The following is a 26,984-nucleotide window of genomic DNA, read 5'->3' as shown; positions in this document are numbered from 1 at the left end:
AACCAAACAATATATATTTTACAATCCATATTTTCACTCCCCCAAACTTGAGATCTTTTCTAGACAAGAGTACATCTTTACAAAGCAATAGAAGTTCTACTTTATTTCATTTTTTTTTCCTTTTTCTTTTTTCTTTTTTTTCAAAGGCCTCGACTTTTGCGATTTTGGAGGCCGTCTTTTCCCTTTCAAAGAACTTCATTCTCAACACTTATACATTACATCAAATTTGAAAAATCTCTAAACTTTAATAGAACACCACTCAAAACTTACAACACAATCAACAAAGCTCAAACTTGTATTTAGCACCCAAATAGTAGTAAGGTTTATTGATGAGGCTAAAATGAGGCTTATTTTAGTAGCTAAGTAATTGGCTAAGTATTTGTACAAAACAATGGGGATTAAGCTCAAAGTGGCTTCTAGGGGATCATTTGTTGGACTAGGCATGTGAATACTTGGCCATGGAGTTCATCCTAGTGCCTTATCATCCCATATTATTGACACATATGAATGCAAGCACCCAACTCAATAAAGCAAATCAATCCAAGATAATTTCCACAAGACATATGACTTTCATACTCTCCTCAACTCAAGAAATCGGTTGTAGTCACAAAATGCTCTTTCAAATAAATCAATGCACAGATTCCATCCATCCTAAGCTTCAAAGATCAAGTAAAATCAAGCAAGATTTCCCAACCAGAAAGCCGAAGATAAAGCATGCACCCGTCAATTACATTGATTCAAAACAATTTTAGCATACAATACATCCAATAAAACATGCATCATGCATAAAATTCATTCAAACTCAAACAACCCCCCCAAACTTGAATGTTTCATTGTCCTCAATGCAAGCAAAGAAGAACATAAAAAGTAAAGGGATAGAAGACTCCCCCAAACTTGGCATGAAATCCGTAGCATATGGGTGGGAGGGTGGGTGTATCTTCAATTGTAAGTGTGCTCCCTCATAAGCTCCAATGTGCTCCTACAAAACACAACAAAACAACAAAAAAAACAAACCATAAAGAAACACTCAATTCAAAACAAATGCTAGAGGAAAGAATTGAGCAAACAAAACCTCCAACATATGAAAATAAAAATAAAAGAAAATTAAATTAAAAAAAAACTTGGGTTGCCTCCCAATCAGCGCCTTTGTTTATAGTCGTTGGCTAGACCTTCTTCTTTGCAGCTTTCCTATCCAAACTCCAATTGGTGTCTCTTCGCCTTCTCCTGCTCTATCACAACATTCTCTCCATCAACTCGAAACATGACCGTATTTGTCTTGGTCTCAATTACAACATCGCCGGTTGCTAAAAATGGCCTACCAAAGAGAATAGGCATGTCCTTGTCCTCTTCCATCTCTATGACAATGAAGTCAACCGGGAGTATAAATTTGTCCACCTTCACCAAGACATCCTCGATGATTCCTTTAGACTTAACAATTGAATGATCCGCCAACCGAAGGTCAATGTCGATTGGTTCAATCCTTGCTTCAAGACCGATGGACCTTGCAGTTTTCAAAGCCATCAATGATATTCCCGAGCCTTGATCAAGTAGGCACTTTGAAAATTTCTTATCTCCCATCTCACATGGGATCACACAACTTTCGGGGTCTCTTCTCTTAGCCGGCATCTTTCCCTTCACAAACTGTGAGCAAAATGCACTCAATATCACCACACCATCATCTTGTATCTTCTCATTTTTCGCAATAAGGTCCTTGAAAAACTTGGAGAATTTAGGAAAATGTAGGAACAAATCCACCAAGGACACATCTACATTAACTTTCCTAATAATATTCATCATCCAATCGAGTCCCTTCTCTTGAATTATTTTCTTTCTCTTCTTCTCGATTGGGAAAGGAGGCGGCGGTATAAAATCTGGAAAATTAAATGGACTCTTCGGATCCATTGCCGGACTCAACGACTTCTTCTTTGTATCACGCCGACTTGCATCTTCTTTATCTTGTAGACCATCTCTAGCATCTGTAGTGGCCCACTCACTCCCCTCGTCCGCCCCTGCGTGCGAGGTTTGCGAGCCTAACAACTTGTCCGCCCCTGCGTGCAAGATGTTTGGGCCACTATGTACCACTTTCTCTCCAAGTCTCTCTAGCTCTTTCCCACTTCTCAATGTGACTGCTTTGCATTGCTCATTAACCTTTGGGTTCGTTATCGTGGTGCTTGGAATAGTTCCTTGGGGTCTGGTTTGCACAACCGTTGCAAGTTGGCCTATCATCATCTCCAAGTTCTTCATTGTGGCATCAATGTGGCCAAACTTCTCATTAACGTTTTCCTTGAATTGATCATTCTCCTTTTGGCTCTTAGTCATGAAGGAGTATATCTGCGCAACTTGATCATCACTTGATGGCTTCTTCTCATACCCCGAGGGTTGGGCATTACTCCTCCATTGATTACCCGCAGTGTTGCTAAGACCAGCTTGATTCCAATTTGGTTGCTGAGGTCTCCAATTCTGCTGATTGTATTGTGGCCCTTGATTGTAGCCTTGACGATTATCCCCAATATAATTCACATCTTCCACAGGTGCTCCTTGCAAACTAGGACATTGATCTGTATAATGTCCTCCTTGGCACACTCCACACTTCATCACAGGCGTGGCTTGGGATTGAGGAGTCAACTGCATAGATTTGACGGCATTCGTCATCAACGAAATTTGAGTACTAAAGTCAGCCATTTGAGCTTCTATAGCTAACACTCTTTCCGACTCCTTAGTAGCACCAAATGTATCTCCCGCGGCCACCTTCCTTGGATTATGCCAATTCCTCTGATTGTTCGCTAATATTTGAAATAGCGCTCTTACTTCATCATGGGTCAAATCGTCCAAGTTCCCACTCGAACCTGCAGTAACCAACCCTGTGCCTTCATGATTAAGTCCCTTGTAGAACTTCAAAAGATCATGCCCCGGAGCTAGTCCATGACTTGGGCATTTCCTTAGCAAGTCTGTAAATCTCTTCCAAGCTTCGGCAAATGACTCATCATACTTTTGTCGGAATGAAGTGATCTCCTCTCTCAACTTTTCTATCTTCATTGGAGAATTGTACTCTAAGAGAAACTTCGACTTCAACTCTTCAAAAGTTGCAATGTTGTAGCCTAGTAGTGAGTCATACCATTCCCTTGCTTTCTCTCTCAATGAGAAAGGAAATAAAGCTCTCTTGATTCGATGATGCTCCACATTTGGCGGTCTATGAGAGTTCGTCAATTCATAAAAGGCATTCAAATGACTCATCGGATCTTCTTCATCTCGACCATGGAAAAGATTTCCACCATTAACCAAACTAATATAGTGAGGTGGGATGTTGACATTGTCATGTGCATAGGCAAACTCCCCCGGGTGATCAACTCCCGATCTAAGGATGTCGCCAAACCTTCCCATGGGTGGTGGATTATTATTGTTGTCAGCCATTGATTCGGTGTCCGACTCTGTCCCACAACTACTTTCTGAACTTGACTCGAAGAGTGGGTTACTTCTAACTGGACTCTGATAGTCCGGATAAATCTCAATCTCTGAACCTCTCGGCCCTCTCTTTCTTTGATAACAGAGTAATCCAAACGGTGGTGTACCCTGTGATCTTGTGTGCATTCACAACTTTCTCTTTTTTTTAATTACCTAAACTTGCACAACAGAAAAGAAACCAAGCACATACACAAAATATATTTCACTACAACCGAAAGCGAGACCTCTCGACAACTTCGGGGTAAGTTCCTATAAAACGTGTGTGCTTTAGTGAAAACTAAATAATCCTAATCACTAAACTAAGAATTAAAAAGATATCACCTAATATAAAACACTCCTTCGTCTTCAAGTCCCAACGTGGTAGATGGATATCACCTCCAAGAACACGAAGTAAGTTCCTAAACAAAACAAAGAGAAAAATCAAACAAAATAATACAAAAATAAAACTACTAAGTAGTAAACAACCTATTGCCTCCCCGGCAACGGCGCCAAAACTTGATGCGTATTTTAGAGTATCCGATTCAGTTCACACAAGATATCAAGTTTAATTAATTAACTCTAATAATACTACGATACTGCAAGATTACAGCGTCGTTAGTAGTATTTCAAGTGTCGATCCACAGGAAGGTAGAAGATTGTTTAAAACTTATGAAGTTAAAAAGATGAAACATAAGGATTTGATTTTTTTGGTTTTGAAAGATTCAGACAAACGAAAATAAAAGATTAACAAAAGATGGATTTCTCAAACGGAAAAGCATGTCACTCCAAGTTGCTCAATAGACTTGCATATTTCTACATCTATCAAAAGCACAAATTTTGGGATTAATTCATCAACCTAATCGCTTGCACTGAACATGTTTGCGACGTATAGTTCACAGTCAGCTGAACACTTGTTCCATGAACTAATTTTCAATGTTTATAAACTCCTGCGGAAGCGCGGGAGACATAAACATCTACTATATAAACTTACCTAATCCGTTGTCAAATTATCCTCTGAACAATTCAAATTCAACAACACATCAATTTTTTAGTCCATCCAAGTCTATGTTAAAGAGACGATAAACAAGGATTAAACATCTATAACGATAGAGGCCTCTAAAGTGATAGAATCTAACATTAAACACATCAACGATGACAAAACGTGGATTCAAAGGTGTAGATACATTCACACAAGCCTAAATCACAACTTGGAGCAACATTGAGAGTTTAGCCTAAACACATGATAAACATCACGATGAAAACCATAGGAAGCATGCTCTCGTTGAGTGGAATTGAGATTTGGAGACGGATAGTCGGAATGTTGGCCGGAATTTCTTCCTTCTCTTCTTCCTCCTCTCTTTCTCTCTTTTTCCCTCTCACTTTTCGCCCCAGGAAGTCTCTCTCCATCCTCCAAAACCGCCCAAGAAACCAATTTGAAACCTAAAATTCGGCAGTTTTCGAGAAACACGCCCGACCGGGCAAAATGGTGCCAACCCGGGCGTTTTTGATGTCCCCGGGCGTTTTTAATGCTGAAAACGCCCGACCCGGGCGTTTTTGCCGGTTTTGACTGCTTCGCGCAACCTTCGTCAAATGGCCATAACTTCTTCATCCGAGCTCCGATTGAGGCGTGCAATATACCCACGCGAAGCTATTTCAAAGACGAAGATAATGGTGGTAAGATAAAAGAATTTGGACACCATCTTGATAGGCAAAGAACAGTTTCAATCAGACGCTACTCCACATGTACATCTATCAACTAATATATAATAATCAAGCTTTAATGATTAATTGATAGATGATTTTAATGTACAAAATAGGAGAAATCATGGAGTAGAACAAGTATTATTTGATTCACATCACTATGTTTGGTAAAATGAGAATTGATATGAAATTGAATTTACATGTTTGATAAATATACACATAGTGCACACACTACACACATTTTACATATTTTCACACAAAACATAATTATAAGCAAAAAACATAAAGTATTTATTCAGTAAAGGGGCAAGGATACCGAATGCTAGTTGTCGGCCAACTTCCAGAGCTGGGTAATGGCTAGTCAACTGGCTAGGCTAGTTGCCAGCCAACTTCCAGAGCTGGGTAATGGCTAGTCAACTTGTCAGGTCCACAGGGAAAATTAATCCCAGGTTGCGCCTCCCAGGGGTCGAACTCGTGACCTCCAGGATATGGACGCAGTATCCTTGCCCCTTTACCCCTTTTATAGAATAACTCAAGTGAGACCTCCTTTTAGGATTGTGAATATTCCTCTTTGGGCTGTCTCGACCAACTTGATGCGTTTACTTTATTGGCAAAAAAACAACACTCTATCTTTCTCTTATTTTATTGCCCTATTTTTTCTCCCTCCTATTTTATTCATTGTTTATTCAGCCACTAAATAAAGTATCCATAATCTTGTGGCCAAAAAGCGCATCACTTGTTGTGGGATAGAAGGAGTATATATATTACTCCTAGGTCCCTACTAAGTTGGATCACTTCTTTTGGACAAAGAGATTAAGAATTTGACATGAATTGATTAAATGATAATAAAAAAAATTACGAGAGATAAGAGAGAGCAAAGTTGGTAATAGAATAAAGTAAGATTGATTAGATGTTTTATTTTTGTCAAAAAAAGTAATGACTCAACTTTGCTTGAATGTCCAAAAAGGAATATGACTCAATTTAGTTGGTACGGATGCAGTATAATATTATTCTAGAATATATATTTATAATGAAGCCTCCTGCTAAGATATTTTTTTTCGTTCACCCTTGCTTTCATCTTTAATCATACACCAAAATTCATTTTTTATGTAGAAATTTTCTAACTATACACTAAATCCAAATCCATTTTTTAAGGAGAAAATATGGTGCTATTAAAAATTTTTGTGAGATCTCTAAAATGGGGTAAAATTTGAATTGATGCAAGTAAAACTACTTTATGTGTGATGTATACTTAAAAAAATAAGTATGAATTTAGTATAAATAGTTCTAGATGACCTTATAAGTGGAATACTTTGGATGGCTATAATGAGACGGCTAAGCTTTACTTAATTTGAAACACTATTTACCGTAACCCATGAAAATGTAGTTGGATGAAATTATGTATTGCCTTGTAAGTTAGGGTAAGAAATATCTCACGGGTTTCAGATACGTGAAATGCCCACTTTACTTCATGTTAAAAAAAAAAAAAAAAAAATAAAATAAAATAAAACGAAGTTAATAAAAGGACAGCACTCTTTTTGTTATGAAAACCATACTGTCGGCTGGAATCTTTGGAGCATGTGCTTGATTCTTTTATCAAATTTCGATATTGCCCTTGCTACTTGTATATAATGACATATATATCCAATTGCCCACCAACCTCAGCAACTACAGCAGTAGTAGTTAGATTAAGATGAGGACAGATTAAGGTAATAATTACGATTAATAATTCTGATTTTTTTCACCGGAAAATTGTGGGAAATATCTCGCCAAATTGTCATTATTTGAGTTTGAAATAAAACTTACAGGATATGAGTATATATAAAAAATGAAAAATTACACAATTATTTCTATTTTGCCTTTCATCTAAATATTGTCTCGGCCCGAGCATCTAAATATCTAATTAACGATGGTCAACAACATCCAAATTACGGAATGCATATGCTAAGGCCTAAGAGCATCCACTATAGGTGGACAAGTTTTGGTGGACAACTTTTTTTTTTGTCCATAGCCCCATTTTATTTGTCCACAGCCCCAAAAAAAAGTGTCCGCAACAATAGTGGACACTTTTTGGTGGACAACTTTCACTTTATTTTTCTTGTTGTATTTTTTAATTCAATTTTACAATTAAAATTATCGGACTAAAAATGGGTGTGGAGTGGAAGACAAATTGGTGGGTATTTAATTTAAATGGGTGTGGAGTGGAATAAATTAAATAAAAAATCGAAATTAAAAAAAAAAAAAAAAAGGCGGAACCGGCGGTCCGCCGCGGCGGTGTCGCCGCGCAATAGGTAGGCGCGGCGACCGCCGCTTTTCTCTCTCCAGCGGCTCGTCCTCGCCGCAAAGCCGGCGCTACCCCTTCCGCCCCAACAAATTCGTCCGCCCCCGGGGCGGACGCGTCCGCCACTATACGCCGCCGCGGCGTAGCCGGGAAGGGGGCGGCCGGCGCGCCGCCCCTATAGTGGATGCCCTAAGAGTGTCCATAGTGGTGGACAACAGCTCCGGAACAGTCACGCCACAGCCACAGCCATAAAAACTTGTCCAGCCCAATAGACAGTCATGCCATAGCTATAAATCACAATTATTTTATTAATTGTTGATATATTTTAATTAGACTAGAACAAAATTAATTGGACCAAAAATAAATAGAATGAAATGGAGTGAAAAAAATGAATTGGAAATAGATATTTAATAGAAATAAATTCAGAAAAAATAAAATAAATAAATAAATAAATTGCAGTGGTTCGCGGTGCTGGTCGCCACCACCCCCTTCCACGCCTCCAACTCTTTAAATATCAATTCTTTAAATTTTGTGATATTGTATATTGATCTATCTTTAGAGTGTGAAGATTAAATCATAGACAAAACATTTTAACTTATCATATATCATTAAACAAATTAAATCCCACCGTATTTATAATTTTGCCCAATCAAAACTTGAAATGATGAAATATAAATCATATTACATGTACATATGTACTGCACGTTCAAAACTAAAATTAAATCCTCCACGACACATAACATGATGATCTTACTCCTTTTGTTTCCTAAAACTAGAATTCTTTTTTCTTTTATTTCATTTCTTAAACTAAAAACTCTTTTATTTTGGGAAATGGATTCCATAATCCACCAATACTAATTTCACTATATTTTCTGTTCTCATTTATTTGATTTTTTTAGTCTCTAACTTTCTTACTTTATAAATTTTGCAATTTTTATTTTCAAAGTTCCTATTTTTAGGAAATGAAGTAGAATGTAACATTGTAGATTATGCGAAAAAATATGTAAAATATTAAGACAATTAAGATGAGTTCACATAAAATTGAGGTAACACACACACACACTAACACATGACAATTACGTACTTGTATTTTATTACCTCCGTCCTCTAAAATTTATTCCACTTTGATCAGCCACGGGTTTTAAGAAATGTAATGGAAAGTGAGTTGAAAAAGTTAGTTGATTGTAGGTCTTACTTTTATATATTAGTTTTATAATAAATGTGAGTAAGAATGAATTAATGGATGATGGGATCCACTATAAAAAATAGTAAAAAAATAAAATGAGATACATTTTGGAGGAAAATGAAAAAAATGATAAATTTTCATGGATGTATGTAATAGTAATTGTTTGGATAAAAATTAGTCAAAAAAAATGTTGAAGAAGAAATGATCAACAACCTGTTTGTAGAAAGCAGCAGACACATAACCTAACATTCAGAAAAACTTGTTTGACAATGATTACACCAACCCCAATAAACTAAAAAAAAATGAAAAAAGAAAAAAGAAAAAAAAAAAATTCACCTACCAAACTCCTACTCTCTCTACATTCTATAAAATCCATTCTGCAATTCCAGGTTGTTGTAGAGCAATCCTCTCCACTCCTCTCTTCTTCTCTCCCACATTTCCCCCAAATTGAATTTTGATAGAGACAGAGAGTGTGACAATGGCTGCTTTGCCCAACACCGCTGCCTTCTCCTCCAAATCCGCCATCGTCCACCCCCAATCTCTCCTCCCCGGCGCCGCCGCCCATTCCCCTTCCCTCTCCTGCGTCCGCCACCGTATCTCCGCCGTGCATGCTGCGGAGCCGGCCAAGGTGGCGCCGACGCCTTCCTCCTCCGCCAAGTGGACCCCGCTTACATGGAAAACTAAGAATGCTCTGCAGCTCCCCGAGTATCCCGATGTGGCGGAGCTCGAGTCGGTGCTCGACACCATGGAGGCCTACCCGCCCCTGGTCTTCGCCGGAGAGGTCCGCAGCCTCGAGGATCGCCTCGCCGAGGCCGCCGTCGGCAAAGCCTTCCTCCTCCAGGGCGGCGACTGCGCCGAGAGCTTCAAGGAATTCAGCGCTAACAACATTCGTGACACCTTCAGAATTCTCCTCCAGATGAGCGTCGTCCTCTCCTTCGGTGGTCAATTGCCTGTTATCAAGGTGAAATTTCCGCCATTGATTTTTCAATCAAATGTATTCATTGCTAGATTAGGTTAACGAATTGCTGTTTTTAGATCTGTATCGAAGATCTAAATTAACATGATAGTCAGATGCTTACAATTTGGGGGTTTCAATTCCATTCAAAATAAACTATGAAGATTTGTTGGTTTGACCCACATTTGCTTTAAATTAGTAGTATAACAAGTCATTAATATGCACAGTTTGTGTTTTCATGCCTTATTTTAGAGTAGACGATCAAGCATAATGCTCTTGTTATGCTAGGCTATTGAGAATTCAAATTGCTAAATTCTCATTTATTTGACAAGTGAGTAATAGTTGTGTGGATGGTCTTCCTTAGGTTGGGAGGATGGCTGGGCAGTTTGCCAAACCAAGATCAGACCCTATGGAGGAAAAGGATGGAGTTAAGCTTCCTAGTTACAAGGGTGATAACATTAACGGCGATGCCTTCACTGCAGAATCAAGAATCCCGGATCCTCACAGGATGATCAGGGCCTACTGCCAGGCTGCATCGACCCTTAACCTTCTCAGAGCCTTTGCTACCGGAGGTTACGCAGCAATGCAGAGAGTTACTCAGTGGAATCTTGATTTTGTCGAGAACAGCGAACAGGGCGACAGGTGTGTCCTAATGAATGGCGTTGAAACGATCAGTGTTCTATAGTTTGATCTCATTTTGTGGATTGTTTAAATAAATTTAGGCCGTTCATTTGCTAAAAGTCCGTGTTTGAATGGTTCATTAGGTATCAAGAACTGGCCCACCGGGTTGACGAAGCCTTGGGGTTCATGGAGGCTGCTGGACTCACAATCGACCACCCTGTGATGTCAACGACAGAGTTTTGGACTTCCCATGAATGTTTGCTTCTGCCTTATGAACAGGCACTCACCCGCAAAGATTCAACGACTGGTCTATACTACGGCTGCTCAGCACACATGCTCTGGGTCGGTGAACGTACCAGGCAGCTTGACGGTGCACACGTCGAATTCTTGAGAGGAGTTTCTAACCCTCTGGGTATCAAGGTAGAAATCTTGAACACAGTTGTAGAAGTAATTCTTACCAATTAACACAGCATACTAAGATATGTATGGAATCCAATTTGCAGGTGAGCCAAAAGATGGACCCCAAGGAACTTACTAAACTCATCGACATCTTGAATCCCACCAACAAGCCAGGAAGGATTACTGTCATTGTCAGAATGGGTGCCGAGAATATGAGAGTCAAGCTGCCTCATTTGGTGAGGGCAGTCCGTGGAGCCGGCCAAATCATAACCTGGGTATGCGACCCTATGCATGGAAACACTATCAAGGCACCTTGCGGACTCAAGACCCGTGCTTTTGATGCAATCTTGGTATGTTTGCTTTCTCTCCCCGTCATCGTATATAAATTCGGTTTTGAACTTGATCGATAGGTTTTGATCATTGTGCACTCATCATCCCTTAATAGTAGTATATTATTTATTTTCCTCAAAGCAAAAGTGATTGAAAATTAATTATATACCGTATGAATTAGACCACTTGATGCACAGATACAAGTTGAGACATGACATCAACATTAGTCAGTGACTTGAAGAAATCGTGTGGGGTTTGCCCATTTGAAAATGGTTGTACCAATTTTGACTATGAATAGTTAGATATATTTAAAAAATTGCTACTATAATGAAAAAATTCTGGAGCTACTACATTTTTTTGGAGCTTAGTTGAGGTAGTTGAACAATAGTTAGGTGTGGCATTATTTGAGCTGTCGCTTTCTTTGTTGACTCATTTAATCCTAGAAAATGTAGTAATGTTTTTTTGTTTGGCCTATTCGCAGGCGGAGGTGAGGGCTTTCTTCGATGTTCATGAGCAAGAAGGCAGCCACGCTGGTGGAATCCATTTGGAGATGACCGGACAGAACGTGACAGAGTGCATCGGAGGATCAAGGACAGTGACATTCGACGATCTGAGCTCACGCTACCACACACACTGCGACCCGAGACTGAACGCATCGCAGTCACTGGAACTGGCCTTCATCGTTTCGGAGAGGCTAAGGAAGAAGAGGATGGCAGCTCAACGTCTCCTCTCTTAGATTTTCTACACTAGATAAATTATAGTAGTAACTAAGGTTCAATATTTGGATGCAAGTGGTAAGTACCAACAACAGTCTTGTGGAATATGCCGTTTTCCTACCTTCTCAGTAATTGTGTTCTATGTGGTATTCTAAGTGGAATTTATTTTATCTTTAATTTGTGAACGTAAAGAGATTTTCTGTATTATTTTGGAAGTATTATTTTGGAATAAATGACGTGGTTGCCTTATTGTGTCGTGGCCCCTCTCTCATCGCATGTGCTAGTTCCAATTTAATACTCCCTCCGTTCTCTCATAGTTGAGGCGAAACTTTTGTGCACGGAGTTTAAGAAATTAATGTTGAGTGTGTTAAATAAATAGATAAAAAAAGTCAGAAAGAGAAAAAGGTAGAGAGAATAAAGTAAAAAGCGAATAAAGTAGAGAGAAGAAAATAAGAGAGAGTAAAGTAAGAAAGAGAAAAAAGTTACCATATATGGAAATGACTCAACTATGATGGAACTTCCCAAAATGGAAAAATGACTCAACTATGAGGGAACGGAGGGAGTACTATCGTGCTTCTTCTGTAAACATGAATGAAACCTGAGGTTGATGGTACATTGATCCAAACATCGTAAAAGAACAACACAATAGCTCTTTATGGCCATGTGAATTTATTTATTTCAATCTAAGCAATAAATTTTATCTGCTTATTTAAAGTTTTTTATTTGTTTACTTATTTATTTTCCATATGGCAATTAAATTGTCACATATCTATTCTATGTTCATTTTAATGGTCATAATCCAAAATAATTATAGACTAGGGTGGCTTAAATGAAAAATATCATAGTTAAGAAGAGTAATTGTAAAGTTTGGTTATCAGGTACTCCATAGCTGAACTATATAGAGCTATTGAGCTGCAAGTTCGACTCGAGCGGATGACAAAATTGGACAATTCACGGCAAAATTCTTTAAATGGTAATAAGTGCGAACTAGATTCCCGAAACCGGAACATTCTTTAGTTCTAATTTATAGTGTGACGCATTATGAGAATGCGTAAATGATTACGCATTTTCAGAATACGTAACACCCTTGACTTAGATAAAGGGCCGACAGACAAATGATATAAATTCACAAACAAAACTCATAACACCGTAATAGATACACATATTTACTATCACCATTTTAACAACACAAATACACTTTATCAAAACCCTAAATATCAACAAAAATTGTTCAAGATATCTCAAGCTCTTGCCCAAAAATATGTAAAATTTGAGTAAATTTCAAATTAGGAATTCGTAAGTGGTAAAATTTAATTTTATGGAGCATTTTCAAATTTTGTGAAATTATACTCCATCTAACCCTTCGTCCCAAGGTAGTTGAGACATTTCTTTTGGAGAGAATAAGTACGTGAGAAAAAAGTTTTTGTCAAAAATTAAAAAAAAAATGACTCAAGTAGTTCGAGACAACTCAAAAAGAAATACAACTTAATTATCTTGGGACGGAGACAATATAATTGGTTAAATTCTCATATCAATAATTAGTTAGATAGTTACGCATAATTCATACCACAGAACTAAAAAAAGCGTCCCGTTTAAGGAATCTAGTTCCCACTTATGCCCATTGTCAAGAATTTTGCCGGAATTCGTGGAAATTTGTATGATGACTTCAAATTAGCACGGTGCTTGCGACATCGTCGTAATGTTGGATGATGGTTTTTGGCTATCTGAAATCTTCTTCCTAAATTCTATCTGGCTTTCTTTGCAATTTTTTGTAATCCTGGCTCCTTACTCTTCTACACCCGGTGATTTGTTCTACTAAACCCTAAATTAGTAATCTTCTTTCTAAAACGCATCCTTAATCTGAAGTTCGGATAGACCAACTGGTCCATCCACACAAGTTGGAGCGACACCCTATATTCTCCGGTGGTACGAGTGGTCCAGCGTCCGCAAAGTCAATGCTGGAACGACAACTTAGCCTACGCCAAGTTCGTCCCCGAGTGGAGGGATCGACACCATGTTCAAAATTTGGGCTTCCACATGACTAATTTAAAATGTGTATGGTTATCTTTCAGTTGCCCAATTAAAGTGATTCAATAAAGATTAAAGTTTGGGCTAAAGTGTATTTAATTGTTATGGAAATAAGTATAGATACTATTTTGTGATTTTCTATTTGATGAGGGACCGAATAGAAAATAAAGGGGTTTATATTTAATATAAATATAAGCTAGGGTTATGGTCCCCAGACGTCAGAAGAACATTCGATATCTCTGTATTCTCTCGGCAGACTATTGCAAAGAATGTCTCTGATCGTTTGGAAGATTCATAGCCGCTGCAAAGCAATTCCGCCTTTCAATTCATCATAGATCAAGGTACGCTTCCGCTTTATTGTTTATGCTCCTTCTCCATCGTTCTCGGTTAATCATCAAGAGAGCTTTATGTAATTGTTCACTCAATTATTCCAACAAGTGGTATCAGAGCCACTCTATTGATGATTCTCTGAGAATTGAAAAAGAAGAATTAAGGTTTTATGTTTGCGTTTGTCTTTTGGATCAAGAAATTAAATTTCTTCATATTGGGGTTTACCGATTCGTTTTATAATTTGCATATATGGCCGCCGCTGTTGTGTTTATGGAAATTGGTTTATACACTTATTGATACAGATATACAGAGGGATGAATTGATAATTAAAATGGTTTATATGGAATAAAGGTTTAGGAATTGATTTATCAATTCTTCATTGTTTGATGATCACGCATGATTTATGTTTGCGCATAATATGATTGTTAATTCTTCCTTTTGCCGAGAAGTTATAATTTGGGTATGATTGATAATTCATGGCTACGGAGATTTCAATTGATTTAATTCAAGGTGGTTAGGGACCTTTTTGGTTGATGATTGAGAATATTCTTATGTGATGGTAATTAAATTCTTGACTTAGTGTATTCCGCATTTTGGCTGTTGCTATAAAGTTGCATATATTTGGTTTTGTTCTTGCATTTTTGGTGAATCCATAAAATCTAGAGATTGTGTTTTATTGATTTGTTTGGTTACTTTAATGTTGGTTTTGGATGTGTTTATGTTCATTGGTTTCGTTCTTGGGAAACATCAAAATTTGGATTTTGTTGATTTTAATGAAAATCGGATTTGGAAAAATTATATGGAATCCTATAAGGAGTCGGCAATTTGCGATTTGCTGGGGAGTTATTGGACTGGCCGTCAGGATTTAGCGACTTGCTATGTTCGCGAGGTACGCGAACCCAGTGACTCGTTGGCTAGCCACTATATTCTGGAAAATTATCAACGACTTGCTTGCAAGCGTTTGTATTCAGTTTTTAAAATTTTAAATTCAATAATTTTGGTGCATCTCATGTTCCTTTTATTGATGTGTGTATTTTAATGCGGATATTAGTCGGCCCAAAGGAAGATTAATATTTGGCACGAGATACACACATACCTTTGGTGATAAATACGTGACAATTATTCAGTTTTGTGCAAGTAGTGTGATGCCAAAAGGTGGACACTATTTGACATGATTTTATTGTCAGTGTTTGATCACTATAAGGAGGTTACCACTTGCAAGTTCACATTACTGTCAAAAGACTTGATGTGGATGTTGTGCTTGGAACCTCATAATGTCTTACTAATATTCAAAATAGATTAGTCGAAACATGACGTTGCCAAAGTAACCTCTCTTGTCTAGACTTCTTTATTGCGAATATTAGGACGGTGAAGTTGATGGGGTTTGGTGCCCCTTGCACAGCGGAAGACTTGTACAAAACAAATAAATCAGACGTAGGATCTATTTGACCGATTATGCGATTAATCAATTCACATGTTAAACAGATAATTGCATGCTAGAACGCAAATAATTCATGCTCAAAGAAAGTAAATCCTAAAACATGAATTCTACGGTTTAGAGTTACCGATTTGATTCTCCAAAGAATCGACGATTGCTCGCACCTTCTCCACGTGATGATCTTCAATACTAGACCACGGATCTTCTCTCTGGTTCCCGAACTGTATCTCGATATCAGGATGGGCTGATCTCATCAAAATACTAGGACTCGAATAACGAAGACAGAAGAAATCCTTTTGGGAATAGGTGAAGAACTCGAAATCCTCCACAGCTGGAGAGTTCGAAATTTTCGAAAAAATTTGAGAATAAAAATTGTGATCATTCTGTCTCCTTTATTCTCCTATTTATATTAAGTTCCTTTTGGGCCCAGACAGGGATCTATGGAAGGTTTTGGATATGGGCTCCCCCAATTAGCATTTTACTAATTAAATTGAACCCACAATTTAATATAAGCTTATATTGGAATATTACGAGCAGCCACTACAGAAGTAATATTGAACTCTCCTCATCCAAATCCAAAATTACAAGTAATCCGGGTTTTCACTTTTATTATTTATTTCCCGCGCTTAAGATATAAATGTCCATTAATTAATTAATGTCTGCTATGGACTTAATTAATTAACATCTTATTAATTCCAAGAGTGGACTTAGCAACAAACATTTATTTATTATTTATAGAGTAATAAAACTCCAACTGGCCAGTTTTCCGAATAATAAAACCTTGTTCGAGCTCCTCTTGAGGACATTATCAAACGAGACTCACCTCGCGCACGTTTCAACATAATAGCAATCCTAGCACCGCTAGATATTAATCACCACTACCCAATATATCGGGATTATTGGGTTGCGAAAAACCCGCACCATTTGATAAGTCAAAGTAGTGCATAATCAATACCGTATGCTCAATGCTAACATATGTAGATTAAGAAATAGAATTTTATCAAGACCTAGTCTTTCAGTAGATAGCATAAAGACACGTCTTGCTGTTAGATCCGTTCAGTGCTATACCACACCAATGTCATCTTATTTCAGTAAGGCTTAGAAATATGCGGACTGACATTGCAACCTTTCACGATAGGTAGCCAAAGCCTATCTAGGTTGTGAAATTCTTCTTTTTCTTTTGCAAAGCATTGCATAGATTTGACCGTGTTACCTTAAAGTGGACGACGCCCACAACCGGTCTACTAAGCAAAAGACTTAGACTTTGTTTACTTCTTATGCATTTAAATGTTTGTAAAACATCTTATAAATGCACAAGCAAACACAATGTAATAATAATAGTGATTCTATTCGTGCGAGACTGCTCGAATAATACTGAATCGGGTTAAAAGTGGATTATAGAGTTTTACGTATACAAGCAAGATTCTATTCGAGCGAAACTTGCTCGAAACATGCTTTTCAGTATACCAACCTAACAGAAGTGCGTGTGTATTTTAATGCGGATATTAGTCGGCCCAAAGGAAGATTATTATTTGGCACGAGATACACACATACCTGTGGTGACATTACTTGACATGATCTTATTGTCAGTGTTTGATCACTACAAAGAGGTTGCCACTTGCAAGTTCATATTACTGTCCAAAGACTTGATATGAATGTTGTGCCGGTACCTCGAGATGTTACCATTTTACTTGAATTTTATGATGTGAGCATGACAGTTTATTTGGTTTTGTTCTCTATTCAATTATGAGGTCTACTTTTGTAGTTTCTTCCAACATGAACAATATGTCAGTGTTGAATGGGTCAAATTTTAAGGATCGCAAAGATTATATTTTGATTGCTCTAGGTTGCATGGATCTGGATTACGCACTAAGGATTGAGCTACCTACTTCTCCTACAGACGATAGTACTTCTTATCAAAGGAGAAACTACGAGAAGTAGGAATACTCGAATCGTGTAAGTCTACTGATCATTAGGTGTAGCAGCCTAGAAGCCTTTTGAGGCACTGCATCTAAGTATAGCACTAAGGCTAGTGAATACCTTGCCAAAATTAAGGTACGTTTTGTGAAAAACATTAAGGCTGAGACAAACATGCTTGATCTCAATAAAGTATAAGGGCAAGGGCAACATAAGGGAGCACATTATACACATGTCTCACATTGCTTCACTAAAGCTTGAATTTTAAAGACTTGCTTGTGCATTTGGTGTTGCACATCTGGTCAGTATCTCAAGAAATAAAGTAAAAGGGCATTAAGATAGTATATTGAGAATGCTAATATGGATAAGGGTTCATCACAAAAGAAACAACATAAAGATAATGATAGTTGTTTCCTTTTGTGGTAAACATGGATATAAAAAGAAGAATTGTAAATATCACGCATGGCATGCAAAGGAAGTTACAATTCTTGTTTTGGTTTGTTCTAAAGTTAATTTGGATTTAGTCCCTAATGATATTTTGGTGGGTAGATTCTGATGCTACTACTCACATAAGGTTATCAGTGCAAGGCTGTCTGAGCTACCGAAAGTCAATTGATGGTGAAAGATACATCTATGTAGGACATGACAAATCGGTGGAAGTAGAGACTATTGGGCATTGTAGATTGTTATTAAAGACTTGAATTATTCTGTCTTTGAAGGATACTTTATTGTACTGTCTTTTAGACAAAATTTGGTTTCTATTTCTGCTTTGGACAAATTTGGTTTCTCTTGTTCATTCAGAAATAGTAAAGTTCTTCCTTCAAATAATTCTAGCATTGTGGGCACTGTTTCCTTAAGTGCATATAACAATCTTTGTATGCTCAATTATGTTACTTCATATTCAGAAGCTTTACATGTTGAATCAAAAGGGACTAAGCAAATTAAATAATTAGAATTTGGTTAATTTATCACACAAGTATTTTGGTTATATCTCAAAATAAAGGATTGTGAGACTTGTGTCATATGTTGTATTGAATACACTTATCTTTTCAGAACTTGATTTGTGTGTTTAATGTATCGAAGGAAAGCAAACCAAACTTAAGAAATTAGATGCCAATAGAGCTATACATTTTAGAATTGATATATACGGACATTTGTGGTTCATTCACTTCGATTTCTTGGAATGATCAACAATATTTTATATCATTCACAAACGAATATTCTTGTTTTGGGCACCTACATTTAATCTATTAAAAGTCTGAGGCATTAGACAAGTTCAAAATATTCAGGGTTGATATTGAACTCCAACTCAACAAAAACATTAAGAAAGTAAAATCTAACTGTGGTGGTGAATAATGACTGCTCAAGTGAACAATGTCAAAGACATTTTGCCTTCTATTTGGAAGAATGTGGAATCGTCCTTTTGTTCACCATGCCAGGATCGCCTAGCATGAGTGGTGTAGCTAAAAGACGAAATAAAACTCTTAAAGATATGTGAAGGAGTATGATTTATCATTCTTCCTTGTCGCATTCGCTTTAGGGAGAGGCATTAAAGACTGTAGCATATATTCTCACTTTGGTCTTCCAGAAAAATTTAGGGGTTTTTAAATTTTATGATCCCACAAAAGGAACTAATTTTGGGACGAGAAATATAGTATTCCTTGAGGATGTTGAGTTTGGGGGGAAGAATGTGTTAAGGAACATTACTTTTGAGGAGGAGTCTGTATAGACACCTACTACTGCTTCTGACAATGATCAGGTATCAATTACTATCATTGAAGAAGAAGCATATTAAGAACCCCAAGATGATATTGTTGTAAACATTCAATATCATGCGGATTATATCATTTAAAGTCAATCTCAACACCTCAATTAATACTCTCGTCAATGGTACCACAAATTTTATGAAGTAGTTCTTTCATTTGGATTCAGAAAGAATGCTATTGATGGTTGTGTGTATCACAAGTTTAGTGGGAGCAAATGCATCTTCTTTTGTATTTTGAATCGAAAGAAATAATTTTCGATAAAGATATGTTGCACTAACACCAAGAATTTTCTCTCGAAGAAATTTGAGATGAAAGATCTTGGGAAAGCCTCTTTTGTATTTGGAATCGAAAGAAACAATTTTCGATTGTCACAGAAGAGATATAGTGAAAAGGTGCCTAAAGTATTTGAGATGCATAATTGCAAGTAAAGAAATACCCCTATGACTAAAGGAGACAAACCTAGTCTCATTCAATGCCCTAAGATAAATCTTGAGATTTAGAAAATGCAGAAGGTTCCATATGCTTCGGTGATTGAGAGCCTAATGTGTGCTCAAGTGTGTATTAGACTCAATTTGGTTTTAATTGTTTATATGTTGGGCAGATATTTCAATAACCCGATATGGATCATTAGGAAGCAGCAAAACGGGTTATGAGATATTTATAGAGAACTAAGCATTACATGCTCGCATACAGAAAATCAGATCATTTGGAGATATCTTTAGGCATTTTGATTCTGATTTTGTTTAGATGCCAATACAGTAAAGGATCCATTTTAGGTTACGTGTGTCTGTTGGCTGTAGAGCCATTTCGTGGAGAAGTGCTGAGCAAACACTTCATAGCTACTTCTGCCATGACAACAGAATTCGTAACTTGTTTTGGGGCATCTAGTTAATGAATATGACTGTGAAATTTTGCCACTAGGCTGCATATTGTAAGGTATTGAAAGACCACTCAAGTTATGTTGTGATAATAACTCTGCAGTATTATATTCTAAAAGAACAGGAGCTTCCTGGTTGTTAAATAAAGGGTTCGGAATGAACAAATACATATAGAGCATAAGGGAATGGATTTGATGATTACAAATCCAATCATTAAGGGACTATCACCCAAGGTCTTTCATGGGCATGTAGCCCAAATGGGTGTTATGTTGTTTAAGGATACTTCCGTTCAGTGGGAGTAGTTTTGGTTATTGCTCTATATTGAACATGTAGTTGTAAAACTCATGTTATTCTCTGCGGAAATAAAGTATTATGTTTTGTCCATTATTTTTGGTTTGATCTCAATTTGGGAGGATCAGTTGGAAATAGGCATGTATGATCACCTTGCATGAAATTTCCATGCTACACTCCATAATTGATCTGTTGTTGATTATATTTGCATATGTGATTACTGATGGGTTTAATCATGAAAAAATATGGTGACTGCCCCTTTAGTCCTATGTCGATATGGTTGATGATAATATTGTTCGGAAATACATTATGTGATAGCACTTTTGAGTGCTCATTCGGTTTGTGCACATTTATTTGGTGTCATGTGTTGCCCAAGTGGGAGATTGATCGAAATTTGGGCTTCCACATGACTAATTTAATGTGTATGGCTATCTTTCAGTTGCCCAATTAAAGTGATTCAATAAAGATTAAAGTTTGGGCTAAAGTGTATTTAATTGTTATGGAAATAAGTGTAGATACCATTTTGTGATTTTCTATTTGATGAGGGGCCGAATAGAAAATAAAGGGGTTTATACTTAATATAAATATAAGCTAGGGTTATGGTCCCCAAACGTCAGAAGAACATTCGATATCTATGTATTCTCTCGGCAGACTATTGCAAAGAATGTCTCTGATCGTTTGGAAGATTCATAGCCGCTGCAAAGCAATTCCGCCTTTCAATTCATCATAGATCAAGGTACGCTTTCGCTTTATTGTTTATGCTCCTTCTCCATCGTTCTCGGTTAATCATCATAGAGAGCTTTATGTAATTGTTCACTCAATTATTCCAACACACCAGTGGTGTGAGTGGAAGCGGGATTGGACGGATCGGCGCCGGAGCCGGCACCGGTAGGATGGCTGGCATTATGTCTTCATCGAGGATTTTGTACACCAAGTTTGTCGCCTTCTTGATCCATCCCGCTGTTTTTTCAATATTATCTAGCTTTTCCTTTTTTTTCCCTTTCGTCGGCGTTGCACTCCCCCATGTTACCATACTAATAAAGGGTACAACTTTCCATAGTGACAAAAAGTGACTGAATTGGGATGTTATAAAGAGACCTTAGTTCCCTGAAAACACGAATAATATTAATAATTAAAAAACAGTAGTAAAAGAAAGTAAACCGCTACTTATAAGCGTTTAGAAAATGAAACTCAAATGGTACTCGTACCTATTTTTTAAAACAACGTTATTCTTGTCTTCTTAGAAAATAGTACTCGTACCTATTTTTTTTCTTTCTTTTTTACAGATTTTTTATTTATAGTGGTAACAATTAAAGAAGCGAAAATAAACATTATTAGTATTAAGATGTTATATTATGGAGTATTACTCTATCCGTCTCTCATTAATTGACATCGTTTGATTTGACACGAGTTTTAAGAAATATAGTGAAAAAGTAGGTGGAAAAAGTTAGTGAAACGTGAGTTCTATTTTAATATATTAATTTAATTTTATAATAAAATGTGAGTGAAATGAACTAATGGAATGTAAAGTCCATTACCAAAAATAGTAAAAATATAAAGGTGTCAATTAATTGAGGACATATGGAAAATGAAACTGGTGCCAATTACGGGGGACAAAGGAAGTACTAGCTATAAATAAAGTTCAATAAAGATGACAAAATTAGTTAAACGTATGAAATATGACATTATATATAATTGAATATTTACATTGGGCAAGAAATGAGATTAGTACTCCAGGTCATCTTAATGTGAAACGCATTTTCCAACTAATATTATTATATGAATACTTGATTATAAGAATTGTATGCAATTGCCAATTAGATGAAATAGTGGTTTAAATTCAAATGGCTCATGTTCGGGAGGGGCTCTGTACTGCCATAGCCCTCTTGCCGCCGATATCCAGTCAGAAAGTAGCCCCAAAGCTAAGATTTTGGGGGAGTTTTATTTTGCATTTTATACACTTGAATATTGTTTGGTGTTAAAAAGGAACATTGACATTTTTTAAACGGATCATAGATACGGCTCATGTTAAGTTATGTGTTATGAAACAAAAGACATACTGAGTAAGTTTACACTACATAATATATGTATTTTCAATTTAATCAATTAAATCCAAAATATCATAAAAACCTCAATCAAAACTCAAAACATTTTATTTTCATTACTAAGCATTGCTAAAATATACTATTACCACTGTCCACAAAAAATTAACTAATTTTACCACCGTCCATCAAAATAGACTAAGTCTAAATATGGAAAGTTTTCAACAAATAATAATCATACATATTATTTATAATATGGATCCCACAATCTACTAACACTCATTCTACAACCTTTTCCCCCTCTCTTCTCTTCCTTTTCCTATTTCTTTCTTATTTATCAATTGAACATTAAAATCTGTGTCATTTATAATTTCGTTTATTTTTTTTATGGCCGGAGGTAATATGTAATTAGCATTCTAACATGACCTTGTATGATTGTGTGTCTGATTCAATTTTTTGTTGTGTTCTCGGAAGATACAAAACTGAATTTAGACTTGAACGTTACTCTATCAACAACTGCAGCAAGTGAGAACTAATACGATTTATTTATAGAAAGAGGGTAGCCGTAAGGGGTGGTGGCGCAGTTGGCTAGCGCGTAGGTCTCATAGCTTTCTGAGGTATCCTGAGGTCGAGAGTTCGAGCCTCTCTCACCCCATTCATTTTACCGGTGAAATAATGTTTCATTTTACTATTTTGGGATGTCCGTGATGTATAGTCTCATTTACCCTTGTCTTTGCCCCTATATATAAAAAATGATCAACATTCCACTAACTCATTTCTCTATTTTCTTCACAAAGTCAAACAATTTTTAAAAACTCGTGCCGAGTCAATATGTGACCATAAATGGCAGAAGGAGGGAGTTATTATATATTCTTCTAGTTATTAATTTATTCCTTCAACTAGTAATATAGAAGTATGCCAGTATGATATCAAGTTCGAAAGAATTATCAAAGCAGTGGCGGATCCAGGATTGATAAATGGAGGGGGCGAAATATATATTATTATGTTGGTTTAGGGCGAAAATGATAATTTTTTTCGATTTTCGAGGCGACGTCGGGACAAACGGAGGGGACGAACATGGTAATTTTAGGTCCAGATAAGAAGAAATTAGTCGCACGGAGCCCCTCCCGCCCGCGATCCGCCACTGTATCAAAGTGACCACAAAAAATATCCTTAAGATCATGCTAGGTAGTGATAAACTAATAATTCAAGTTCAAGCTAGGTGTGAAGAAATCTTGGTCACACAAAAGATACGTACTATCCGTAGATGTACATATGAAAAAGTGCATTCAAATACATTGAAATTTATATTCCCTTATTTTATATTGTATTCTAGCTACTATGTTGGACAATATAAACGAGAAATATACGTACTTAATCAATTCTTACTAAACAGAAGATGCTTTAAATATTTTATGTTCGTGGACGTCCACCTTTTTGTTAGATGGATTAGATTTTATATACAACATCTGATTCTAAAGTACTTCTATCTTAACTCACTTTTTTCGTAAATGGTAAGGTTTTCAATATACTACTCCCTCCATCCCGGCTAAGATGACACATTCCTTAGCCGGCACGAGATTTTAGGAGTTATTAGTTAATGTGTTTAATTAGAGAAATAAAAGGTGAGTGGAAATTAAAATAGAGAGAGAAAGAAAGATAAATATTTTAATAGGGGTTGAAAAAGTAGTTGAGTGTATTAATTGGAGAGCGAAAGTTTCCGAAAAAGGAAATGTGTCATCTTAGTTGTGACAACTAGAAAGGAAAACGTGTCATCTTAAGTAGGATGAAGGGAGTACTATCACCTACTCTCTTTATTCCATAGTGGAGTAATAGAGTTATATTGTCATTTGGTATATATTCCATAGTAGTGGAGTTACTTTTCTCTTTAGTAAAAGTCAATACATTTCTTCTCTCTTACTTACTCTTTCTTACTTTCTCCGTTCCACAAAAGATGTCACACTTGTGGGACGGTACGAGATTTTAGGAGGTCTGGAGGTGTTGTTTTGTGTGTTAAGTGGAGAGAGAATATATAATATTCATATTACAGTCCGTTTGGTTTGCCATATAATGGCATTTAGCTGATTTTAAATGTGAATAAGTTACGTTTGGTTTGCAATATAACAAAACTGTCTGGCTCGGTAAATTGATGAAGGCCCACTCAAAAAATGCTGAAATGCACATTTCACATATCTGCGTAAAAACCTCCGATAGCCAAAATGGGTTTGAACAGTAGTCCATTTAGTAAACCAAATTCACTTTACCCTCTCTCATCTGTTCCCATTCACGCTGCAAAGTCGATCTTTTCCACAAACTACCAAGAGAGAATTTGGAACCCTAGAGGCTGCGAGGAGAAGAGTGAAGTGGTCGAAAATCTGCAGAGATTGGTGAGCTTGATTATCGAGCTTACGTTTGAAACCCTAGAAGCTACTAATCGAGCACAGTTGGTCGAAATTCGACGGAGATAGGTGCTTTCGTTTTTTAATTTGGTCCAAGGTTCGTTCTTTTGAATTTCAAAAACCGATTGGATCTTAAAATTATGTTATTACTTACCGCTTTCGTAGTAAATCGCATTTGTTGGGCTTAATTTGTATATGACAATTTTTTCTGCATACCCCTCTTTTACAGCTTGATTTTTGCGGTGAGTTTATGTAGACTGAGCACTAATTCGCTGCATAGCAGGAGCATGCTTGAATTTGTTAATTTTTCTTGTCGTTGATTTGGATTGTGAAATTCAGTGTGTTTTCAACTGTTATGTGGTATGTGAAATTGATACGAAATTGCAATTATGAAACACCTTAACACTTGAACCAAATGTATTCACCTCAGTCCCTACAAATCTAGCACAGTATGTCAACTTCTTTGGAGATTGGTGCTTGCGTTTGTAATTGAAACAACAATTGATTGGATCTTGGAATTATGTTATTACTTACTGACTTGTTCTGGAGATTGGGATTACTTATTGATTTCACCTGAATTTTGTGTAATTTGTGTGCATTCGTCTTGAATTTAATGAGTTCTTACAAAAAATTGTTAGGGACTCAATCTGCTTTCTTGCTGGTCATTATGGATCGGTTTGCCAAGCTAGACAAGTATTTGATGGTTTTGATTGAAGACATTATGCGAAAACAACAAGTAGCAAGGATTTCTATTTTGGGGCACATCATTAGGCGATTAAATAAACGGAGAAAGAGAAGACGATTGCAAAATGTTCTCCGATACAGCATCCTAGACCGAATGCCTGCTCAAATTAGACACATGAATCGACTTGTGCGTGTTAGCGATACTGACTGTCTCGTTAACCTCCGGATGGACCGAAATGCTTTCGGTAGGTTGTGTGGTATTTTCCGGCAGCTTGGTATAATACGCGACAAACGGTTCTTGTGTATCGAGGAGCAAGTTGCCATCTTCCTTGGCGTCTTAACACATCACAAGAAAAACCGTATTGTCCGTTTCAACTTTTTGAGGTCGGGCCACACGGTCTCCAAATATGTTCACGAGGTTATGGCAGCGGTCATAAAGTTGCACAATAAATTCCTTGTCAAGCCTGAGCCGATCAATGCAGGTTGTGTCGATTGGAGGTGGAAGCATTTTCAGGTACGTATGCAATTGTGATAAAAGAGTACACTTTTGCATTCATGATATTTGTTAACAGTTGTCAATGTCTTAGGGTTGTCTCGGTGCGCTTGATGGAACCTTTATCAATGTGTTAGTCCGAGGAGAACACAAACCAAAATTCAGGAATAGGAAGGGCCAAATAACCACAAACACTTTAGCTGCGTGTGACAGGCACATGCGTTTCACCTACGTCTTGCCAGGGTGGGAAGGTTCTGCAGGAGATGCTCGTGTTTTGAGGAATGCCATTACTCGACCTAATGGCTTCAGAGTGCCTATTGGTAATCTGCCCATTTCTTTAAAACCATTTGGTTGTATACCGTTTTTTGTTAGCTGAAACGCTTGGTTATTGCTTTGGTTTAAAATATGAAACTATTACCTTTGCGACAATGGCTACGCCAATAGCCTTGGATTTCTTACCCCATACCGAGGCGTGAGGTACCACTTGAAAGAATGGGGGCCAGATGCTATTCGGCCTCAGAATCCTATTGAGTTGTACAATATGCGACTGATAAGGCTAATTTCATGCATCGGTATGTGCAAAGTAATGTTATAATTTGTTGGGTCTAACACGTTTCCTAAGCCAGGTGTGTGAAGAAAATGGCTAGATCGAGGAAGTTATGGAGGAGATGGTCTAGCAGGAGAATGGAACGAAATGAGCAGGAATTACGAGGAAATTGGCGTGATAAAGGGAGTCTACAGCTGAGGGCAACAAAGTCATTATCAATACCTCGCTGGACCCACTAAAACGCCTATAAATAGAGAGGAGCATGCAGCGCAAGGGGGAATAGTTTTTACTCTTCTTAGCTCATACATTTACACACACACTTGGGAAAAATTCTGGGGATAATCGTGATAGGGGGGTACTTTCTAAAGATCTCGAGTTTGGTAACACCGTCCTAGTGAGGGCGAAAATACAATTGTTTTAATTTCAGTTGTTTTTGCTAGTTTCCACCGTCGAACTTCACTTTTGGGAGTCGACTTTGATGTTGATGATGTTTAACTGCTTATCGCTCATGGATCTGAGTTTAGCTGTTTAATTTCAAGTT

The 26,984-nt window shown here is 37.1% G+C and overlaps 3 protein-coding genes and 2 non-coding genes across 5 annotated transcripts; 4 read left to right on the top strand and 1 right to left on the bottom strand.

Annotated features, from left to right (window-relative positions):
* Positions 1–1,188: 1,188 nt before the first annotated feature.
* On the bottom strand, positions 1,189–3,588 carry LOC125195821. Its single transcript, XM_048094072.1, has one exon. It carries the CDS (start codon positions 3,586–3,588, stop codon positions 1,189–1,191), a length of 2,400 nt encoding a protein of 799 aa, XP_047950029.1.
* LOC125202962 lies at positions 2,918–3,024 on the top strand. Its single transcript, XR_007173286.1, has one exon. It is a non-coding gene; the product is annotated as a small nucleolar RNA R71 (small nucleolar RNA).
* A 5,396-nt stretch (positions 3,589–8,984) lies between the features above and the next one.
* LOC125200762 (phospho-2-dehydro-3-deoxyheptonate aldolase 2, chloroplastic-like) lies at positions 8,985–11,879 on the top strand. The gene is made up of 5 exons (XM_048098522.1): positions 8,985–9,570; positions 9,929–10,206; positions 10,329–10,605; positions 10,689–10,934; positions 11,396–11,879. The coding sequence occupies exons 1-5, from the start codon at positions 9,088–9,090 to the stop codon at positions 11,648–11,650; spliced, it is 1,539 nt and encodes a 512-aa protein (XP_047954479.1). The 5' UTR covers positions 8,985–9,087; the 3' UTR covers positions 11,651–11,879.
* Positions 11,880–22,889: 11,010 nt separating this feature from the next.
* On the top strand, positions 22,890–22,975 carry TRNAM-CAU. Its single transcript is given in 2 exon segments — positions 22,890–22,927; positions 22,940–22,975. It is a non-coding gene; the product is annotated as a tRNA-Met (tRNA).
* Positions 22,976–25,386: 2,411 nt separating this feature from the next.
* LOC125195813 lies at positions 25,387–26,272 on the top strand. Its single transcript, XM_048094060.1, has 2 exons — positions 25,387–25,917; positions 25,991–26,272. The coding sequence occupies exons 1-2, from the start codon at positions 25,387–25,389 to the stop codon at positions 26,270–26,272; spliced, it is 813 nt and encodes a 270-aa protein (XP_047950017.1).
* Positions 26,273–26,984: the final 712 nt, after the last annotated feature.

This window comes from Salvia hispanica, chromosome 1 (genome assembly GCF_023119035.1).
Source record: "Salvia hispanica cultivar TCC Black 2014 chromosome 1, UniMelb_Shisp_WGS_1.0, whole genome shotgun sequence".
Lineage (NCBI taxonomy): Eukaryota > Viridiplantae > Streptophyta > Magnoliopsida > Lamiales > Lamiaceae > Salvia > Salvia hispanica.
Note: the sequence above shows the minus strand (reverse complement) of the source record. Positions and strands in the feature narration are given on the sequence as shown.